General features: G+C 36.6%; 1 protein-coding gene across 4 annotated transcripts in view; it reads left to right on the top strand.

The window, feature by feature from the left end:
• The first annotated feature begins 3,636 nt into the window (after nucleotides 1-3,636).
• The window catches only part of LOC133874247 (uncharacterized), a 28,263-nt gene continuing 23,211 nt past the window's right edge, over nucleotides 3,637-8,688 (top strand). For 2 of the 4 annotated variants that reach the window (XR_009901229.1, XM_062312133.1), the window contains exons 1-3: nucleotides 3,637-3,818; nucleotides 4,901-5,014; nucleotides 8,382-8,451. Coding sequence is in view for 1 of the 4 variants with exons in the window: in XM_062312133.1 (XP_062168117.1) it covers nucleotides 4,910-5,014; nucleotides 8,382-8,451 (175 nt within the window). In the remaining 3 variants the exon portion in view is untranslated. The remainder of the gene's footprint in view (nucleotides 3,819-4,900; nucleotides 5,015-8,381; nucleotides 8,452-8,688) is intronic. The other 2 variants (XR_009901228.1, XR_009901231.1) reach the window with 2 other exon arrangements.

The raw sequence follows: 8,688 nt of genomic DNA, 5'->3' as shown, positions 1-8,688 counted from the left end.
TCTAATTTTATCTTTTTGTTAAATAATAATAATAATAATGGAATTTTTTTTATTTGTTCTAATGAACAGTGAGATAGGCTTATGTGGCAGATGAGGGCTGTTTGGGCTTTTCCGTTTCTCGTTTGCCATCTCTCCACAACTAAATAAATAATAAAATATTGGGTGGCGGTGACGTATTATATTTATATATATAAAAATGGTTTCCATGCTTGACTCGTTTAGGGTGCCAAAAGAGGATTGGCTATGAACAGTACGGGCCCCACCGACCTTCTTTTTTTTTTTTTTTGTGTGTGGGGGTGGGGGGGTGGTAACTGGTAACTAGGGTTTGTGATGAAATAAGGGGCAGGGGAAAGGGTTTTGGGCCTGTTTGGGAGGGTTTGTAAATGTGGGTTGGGTCATGGGTCTGAGGTTTGAGACCAGTCGGGTTGGCTGAAGGCTATTGGAGCACTTTAGGCTTGCAAGGCCTACTAAAGCTCCAGATATAACAAAACAAGAAAAGCCCACATGAGTGCAATCAGTGATTATAACATTCAGCTTCGGCAAGAATGCCAATTATGATTTAAACTATGTATGGAGCTTTAAAGGCAGAAAATACCCGAGAGAGATATTAATCAATGTTAAGGTCTAGCGGGTTAATATGCTGCACACATATTAACTCTACATGTCATATAAATGTTCATCAATTGTCCATCAAATAATGAAGTGACTTTTAAAATTACCATTGAACATTTAATTAATCAAATGGTAAATTTAATCAAATTGTGATTTTAAAAGCTACATTATTATTTGATGGACACTTGATGAACATTTATATGGCACGAAGAATTACTCTTATAGCTTAACATTGTTGTTGATTGGTTTTAGGGACCACCCCTGCCGTCAATTTTCCCTAAAACCAATCAACAACAGTGCCAAGCCATACAATGCATGGTCAATATGGGTTTTACAACATATTTGTTGGATTACATTATTGCCTACAAAACAAAATGTTTCCGTTTTTTCTCCTTAATACAATTTATATAGGCTTGGTTCATGGTTGCAAAGATATCTGCTTAGTGCTAAAATGGGTCGTTGGCATTGAGCCTTTGCAGGGGTTTTCCACTTCTTCGATGTTTCCCACATGAACTTGTGTGTATCATGCTTCCATTAATATTGATGCAGTCTTTGATTGATGAATGAGAAGGTCCTGTGGCTTCCTCAACTCGACCGGACTTTACCTTTTGGTCTTTATGGATTTTGAAATAATTCAAATAATGGTCATAAATTATAACCCCAAATTAACAGAATTTGGATCCTCTCCATTTGAAATGAGGAGAATCATCTCCATTTAATTAAATAATGAGGGTATAGTTGTCTTTTTATATTTTCAGCGAGGGAATCGTTTCCATTTGAAATTGAGAGGATAAATTAAAATTGTTGAACATATAAATCACAACTTCAAAATCAATCGCACATCCACAACACAAGATTTTGTTAACGAAAGGAAAAATCGTTGGAAAAACAACTCTGAGATGGTTAAACCCAATAAATCGCTATAATAAATAAGACCTTAATAAATAGACACTTACAAACCTTTGCAGTACTGAGATTCTATATGAATAATAAGCTCCCTGATTGCCTCCGCTAGCTAATCTTCTTTGAGTTTATTTTCTTATTGACCCACCAATAGACTTCATTGCAATTGAAGGATGTGAATATTGTGGTTTGAAAAACGAAATCACAACATCAAGTAAGGAAAAGCTCTAAGCTCGTTACACGTCCTCTATTAGAAATAAGGTGAAGGTGAATGATATACCTCTAGAAAGTCTCTCTCCTCTAGGTGATTTCTCAATAGCTTAACCCCTTGAAAGGGTATCAAAAACTATTTACATGATGTTCAAGAAAATAATCAAAAGGCCTTCGGGTTTTTTTTTTTTTCTTCTTTTTTCAGATCATGACAGCACATCAAGACGAGGGAATTGGCGTTAAGACGACAACTAGGATCTTATCACTAACTTTGTAACATTTGAAATCATTTTGGCAGGCAACATCAATACAGGCTTCTATCGGGCTTATGGCGTGGCAAGGCAAAAAGTTTACGTGGCTCCCCGTTTCGTCCATGTCTTGACGTGCTATGGCGTTGCAAGGCTATGAGCTCTCTGTGGCTCTATGTCTTGACGTTCTTCTGACGTCAAAAGGCAGTGAGCTTTATGCAAAAGGGGAACTTTCGAGGTTGACCGAGAAAATTTGTAGGAGAAGGGCAGTTTCATCAATTGAAGTTAAGGAGAAAGTGTCACATTTTGAAAGCTTCTTATGCATAGATGTGTTATTTACATACACATTGTGTGTGCACAAACTTATAATTGGTGTAAAATTCATGCACGTAGATATATATAAATGTGAGTATATGTATAATGTGTGTATAAATATAAATATCATTTACCTCTTATGTAACTCTTGTTATGTAAGAGCATTATCAGTAGGTATCCAACTATGTTCCTTAAATGTAGAGAACAAAACCATTTTTTGTTTCTCTAAACAAAAACACTATATAATCGCTTCCATTTATCTTTTCCTATAACATTAAAATATTATTTTAAATTTTTTCTTTTATTTTTTTATTCATTTATTTTATTCTCTCTCTCATTGTCTCCTCTCTTGCAAGATGCAGATCCATGACCCTCTTCAAGACCAATCAGCCCCCTCTATTGGCCCCACCCAACCCTCCCTCCTCGCCGGTGATCATGAATTTTATGTCGCCATCGCTAATTCAGATTTTGAGCAGTAAGCTTCCCAAAGGCCGGCACTTGGGCGGCGATTGGGTGGTCTACGACATCAACGTGAGGCTGGAAGGGGAGGCTCAGGCCCAGTTGGAGGTCAAACACTCCTCCCACCGCCCAAAGCCCAAATTTTGTTGAAAATATTTGAAAAGACTTAGAGAAATATATCTAAAATCAAAACCAACCTTCATTAGTTTGGGCGTTGGTGACCACAAGGTCGAAATCAATGCCCCTACCCAAGAGCTTGGATTCAAAAATATCCATGTCCACTGATTGCAACAGTTTTAGTGAAAATTCGTAGATCTTGGCGAAAATCAAAGAAAACCAATCATTCGAGGAGTAGGTTAGGCAAATATGGGATAAAATTGTCTAAATTTTAATATTGAGATAGTTTTTACCCATCTTTTAAGTCTAACCGACTCCGCAAATGAAAATGGAGATGATTCTTTTTAAGTTGCCACTAGGGAACTCACCGTGACAGCTTATAAGGATCCCACCATGACTATTGTTGGGTTGTGGCCAACTATGACAGTGGCTTGGTTACCTCGCCACCGCAACCTTTATTTATTTATTTATTTTTAATAATACAAACCCATGTTTTTAAATGTGTTTTCTAATTTTTTATTTTTATTTTTTTAAACGAAAAAAAAAAGGTGTTTTTCACTTGTTTTCCAAAAAACCGATATGTGTTGTAAAAACATTCTTATACGGAATTGGGTAAATTTTTCATAGTATTTTTTCTTTTTTAGTCTGTGTTTTATATTTTGGAAAGTATTTTTTAAAACGAAAATTAAAATGTATTTTTCATGGACCACATTTAAAAACATGTTTGGATGACTCGTTTGGCAAATTCGTTTCTATTTTCTGTGTCTGAAAAACTGTTTTTTTTTTTCAAAAAAACAGAAAACCGTTTTTTTTTGGTTAATTTTTTGGGTTCCGCCTTTGGTCTCGTTCTCTCTGTCTGTCCTGCTCCTTCGACCTCTCTCTAGCCCTCTTTCTCTAAAATCTCAGAGCTTCCATTGGCCGGTGGCGGGGCTGTGGTCGTCGATTCTATTACAGGTTTGTATGCCCATTCGATCTACGCGATGTGGTTCTGAATTTCAGTTTTCCTTCTATTCCTTTGGATTTCGTATTGGTTTTTGGTGGGGTCTCAGGGGTTGAATTTGATGGTGGTCTTGGGGTATTGTTGTCTGCGATTTTTGGGTTTAGATTGTTGTGGGTTCTAGCTGGCCTGGGTTTCATGCAATTGGGTCCGGCTAGATGGTTTTGTATTTTAGGGTTTTTAGAGTTAATTCATTGATGGTTTAATCGGTTTAGTTTTTATTCGGTTTGATCTTTGATTTTTTTTCGATTTTTTTAATGTAGGGTTTATTGCTGTTTGGCTTTTCGGGGTGGGTTTTTGGTTTAGAGACTTTTAAATGTTGGGCTTTTGTTTGGTTGCCGAGAAAATTGAAAAATTGGGAAAGAGAGGGAAGTTTCCAATTTCTCATGTTGTACTCTGTGTTGGGATTTGCAGAATGAAAGAAATTAAATAATTTTTTGTGGCAAGTTTTTTGGTTCCTGATGTCCCAATTGATGAAAGCTTGATTAATCTAATTTCAAGTTTGTCATATTGAAAAATTTGGGAATCCACTAACCTTTCTATTTAAAATAGACATCTAATATTGGTTTTATTTAGGGGGGTTTTGGAATTTTGGTTTAAAAAAAAGGTTAAATGGTAAATACTTGTGGCTTACTTTAATGTATTTGTCGTGCAATGTGTGATTCAAGAGCCCATTTTGACTTTTGTATGGTGTGGTTTCTCGTATTGTTTAGTGAGTGGAGTTGAAGTTGTGGGGGAAGGAGTTTCGGAGTGGGAAATGGAATGTCTGAAAAGTGTTTTTTGTGTTTATACACTGAAAATGTTATTTAAACAGCCAACCAAACAAGGTGTTGGTTTTTGGGGTGGCATGCTTGCATCCTCTCTCTTTTTAGAGGTAAAATTCATCCTCTATCTAGAAGCTGTAGTAAAAACACAAGTTGAGGAACTTTAGCAAGGACTTGATATAATTATGAAATGTTTTATGGCTTGGATCTTGGATAATTATAGCTATATATCATTCCTAGAAGCTGCTTATAAGCTGGAAGTGTTTCTGTTGCAGCTACATTGTATGATGGACAATGAAGAATATGTTGATCTACCTTTTAAAGTTGGCCAAATGGCAGAGTCAAGATCATTGCAACAAGGTTTTCGTGGCGCATGGTTTCGATGCAAGGTGTCTATCGGTTGTATGCACCCTGATGAGTTTTCTTCTATTGATTATTTTCGACACTGCAAAACCATTCATTGATGATTATTATCATTTCATTCTATTTAATTCAAATCCTACCATTTCATTTCTACATCCATGATTTGTTGTTTACTGTTTCAACTGAATGACCTCATTGGTTTTCTTGCAAGTCTCTACATTAATAGTTAAGTATCAAAGCAGAATAGCTGGGCTCTGAATTCTAATACTTGAGACCCATCTAATGATTTGAGGCTACTACACACCTGGACTGTTAGAGCAGTGTTTTTTTTTGTTTGGGGGGGGGGGGGGGGGGGGGGGATGAGAGAGGGCAGCATTTGTGATAGTTTGGAGTTTTTCATAGATGACATCAATGACAGCAGTTTCCTAGTTGTTGCAAAGATCTTGGAGTGGAGTGAGGCCCTTGGCGTGATTGAGCTTTTCGGGGCCGTCGATGAAGATGAGTTTTTTCTGTTTAGAGGGATGCAAAGGTTGTGAAGGAAGAGGAGGTTTGAGAGTTGTAGAGTTTTAGAGTGGATGGAGCAAGGTGGGTTGGAGAGATTGGATTTGACTGGCAGATGTGGACAGATCACAGATGGAGCTTTTAAGATAAATACGTGCCTTTTACTATTTCTTTTTCTACTAAAAAATTTAAAGATCAAAGCATAAGTTAATATGATATCAATTAAGATCTCGAGGTTTGACGCGACACTTAAACAAATGTCTAGTTAATGGATGTGGATGAACCATGTTGAGTGAAATTTGAAAGTATGAGGGATTGATCAAAGTGGAAGTTGACCAGAATGACAAGAAACCCAAACTTAGACGGACCAATTTGTAGTTTAGCCAAGTTTTTACATCTCCGCAACTAGAAAAGTATGTCTACCTGCAATATCTATAGGCACTTTCTCAATTTTAAAGGTTTGATCAAAGCACAATATGTGGACAATTTTTGCAGTGTTTGTCCATTCTCTCTTTGACACACCAATAATACAGGTACCAACTTTCAACAATGAGATGAGTCGATGACCTAGGCTTTTTATGAGAGAGGAAAAATGAGCCTGCAATGGATAAAAGTTTTGTATCTGATTCCATTCTATATTTCTTTTGTTAGTAGAGATGTGTGAAGGAGCTCGTATATTCTTAATTTAAGATGAGAATTGGTGAGTGGTTTGAGGTTGTTGAGCACAAAAAGACTAGTTAAAGAAAACAACTTTTTACTCCAAACATTGGCTATAAGAGACTCTTCTCGGTTGTGTTTTGAAAAATACTTTCGAAAAAGTGAAAATTAAAAAGTATTATTTGTGGGGACCACATCTGAAAATTCGTTTGAATTATTGAAAAGTGTTTCTGAAAAGAAAAAACTTGAAAAGTGTTTTGATTTAATTATGAAAATATTTTTTTAAAACATAAAAGAAACAAAATAAAAAAGCATAAAAAAGAAAAAGAAAAAAACAATTATTACCTTCTGGAAGGTTGCCTCCACAGGTGGTGACCACCATCCCTCCTTCGTTAGGGGTGGAGGCCGCCACCCCTTCACTAAAGGAGGGAGGTGGGTTTCCCCACCCCTTGTAGATGTGTTGATCCTCCTCGCAAAAGAGGGGTAGTGGGGGTGGATGCCTCTTACGGAGGTGTGAGGGGTGGGTCCCCCTCCCCTCGTGCGAGATGCACAGATGGTGTGGGTCTCCACCCGTACCGCCCCCTAGTGTTTCTTTGCACAAGAGGGGTGAAGTTTCACCCTCATTGCAGAGGTTGGTGAGGGTATGGAGTTTCAACTCCGTTGCATAGTTTGGCGGGGGTGAAACTCCGCACTTGCTGCAGGGGTGGACACTGAAGGTGGGCAGGGAAGACCCACCCTTGGTGAAGGGGCGGCCTCCACCCCGTGGAGGCTACGCTCCACTTTTTTTTTTTTTTTTTTTTTTGTAATTTTTATTTTATAAGTAACAAGGGGAACCTCCACTTGTTATTGTTCATGTTTGGACAAATTGAGTGCGTTTTCAAAACATTCTTATATGAAGTTGGAAGAAATTTTCTCGAAAGTGTGTTCTGTATTGAAAAATGTTTGTGTTTTGTTTTGAAAAAAGTGTTAGTGGTGGGGCCACATGTGAAACTTGTTTGGATAAATAGGTTTTTGGAAGTGTTTTTCCGTATATAAAAAGTGAAAATAGTTTTGCAAAACTTTACCAAATAGTCTATTTCTGTGAGCCCTTTTTTTAATATGTTCTTCCACATGAAATAGGTGGATGGATGGCTATGAAATATCATGTTGAAGAACATGAACGTTTCTCTTGTATACTTCATGTGTCATTGGGTTGCGCGCTTTCGCTCTTTATAAATTTCTATTACTTTGGTTATTTAATGCCTTGATTGGTCTTCTTATATTATAAGATACATTGATGAACAAACTACTTGAGACCTAGAAGAAAACTTCGTTTACCACCTACTAGGCCCATAGTGTCTACTACTCTGCCTATGCATTATGTTTAATGAAAGTCATATTTTAAATTTGGGAAAAGTCCATACCCTCTTCAAACTACTACCCAATTGACAATGTCTCCTCAAAACTTTAGATTGAGACAATGTCCCTACTAAATTACAAAAAATTGTCAATGTCCCACCAATGATAAAAAGACCCTTAATAAAAATAATACAAAAGAAAACTTAAAACTAAAAATAATAATAAAAAAACTAAAAAAAAGGTAAAAACATGAGTCACCCCCTTGGCCTAATTGTGGCCTGGCCATGTTTTGAAGCGTAGACTTCTAGATCACAAATTTTGTAGATTTGTATTTGATTTATAGATCTTGTTGTTTCTTGTTTTATTGTTTTCACTCTTGGAAAAGTCGTTAAATTTACTGGCACTGGCGAGTGCTGTATTTTGAAATCTAAGCCAACATATTGCGCTTACACCCTTGTTTAGATCTTTGGCCATATGAATGTCCATGCTTTATTTGTTAGCAAAAATGTTAAATAACAACTTATCCTAAAATCATCTTAAGCTGATAGGAAAGGTAAGTGTGGCCCTGCTTTTTTTTTTTTTTTTTTTTGAATTTATACTAGTAGTTTTGTCTTATTGAAATTTTTTTTAGGGTCATTTTTGTGTTTTTGGGAACATTGTGGGGGATATTGGCAACTTGGGAGACATTATCACAATCTAAAATTTGGGGGAGCATTGTCAATTGGGTGGTAATTTACCCGCGCGGGGGGGGGGGGGGGGGGGTATGTGGACTTTTCCCTTTAAACTTTCTAGTGCTTTTTGCTAAGTTATTCTTTTTTATTTATTTATTTTTAGTTTGAGCACCTTCTATTAGACAAATATTCCATGCCATTTAATATTTCCTGTACTTTCCATTAGATAAAGGCGATTCGCATGAAAAAAGGTCCGATGAGGCATGCCTTAGAATTTGTTGACTTTCCAGATGATAGTAAGTATTCTATTTCAATTCATGTGGTTCAGTCTACCATTTGCTATTATATTTATCACCTCAAGGTTATGCACATTAAAATATAATCCTCAAGAAGTGATTTTTTTTTTTTTTTCTTCTTCTTAGGGCTCTCATATGTTTTTCACTTACGGAAAGTGATTTTAGGTTTCAAAAAGCGATTTCAGAAGAAGGGTCAAATTGACACCTTTAGAGCATTCTTAGTAGCCTCACCAAATT

Source organism: Alnus glutinosa, chromosome 1 (assembly GCF_958979055.1).
Source record: "Alnus glutinosa chromosome 1, dhAlnGlut1.1, whole genome shotgun sequence".
Classification (NCBI taxonomy): Eukaryota; Viridiplantae; Streptophyta; class Magnoliopsida; order Fagales; family Betulaceae; genus Alnus; species Alnus glutinosa.
This window is presented reverse-complemented; position numbering and strand designations above follow the sequence as displayed.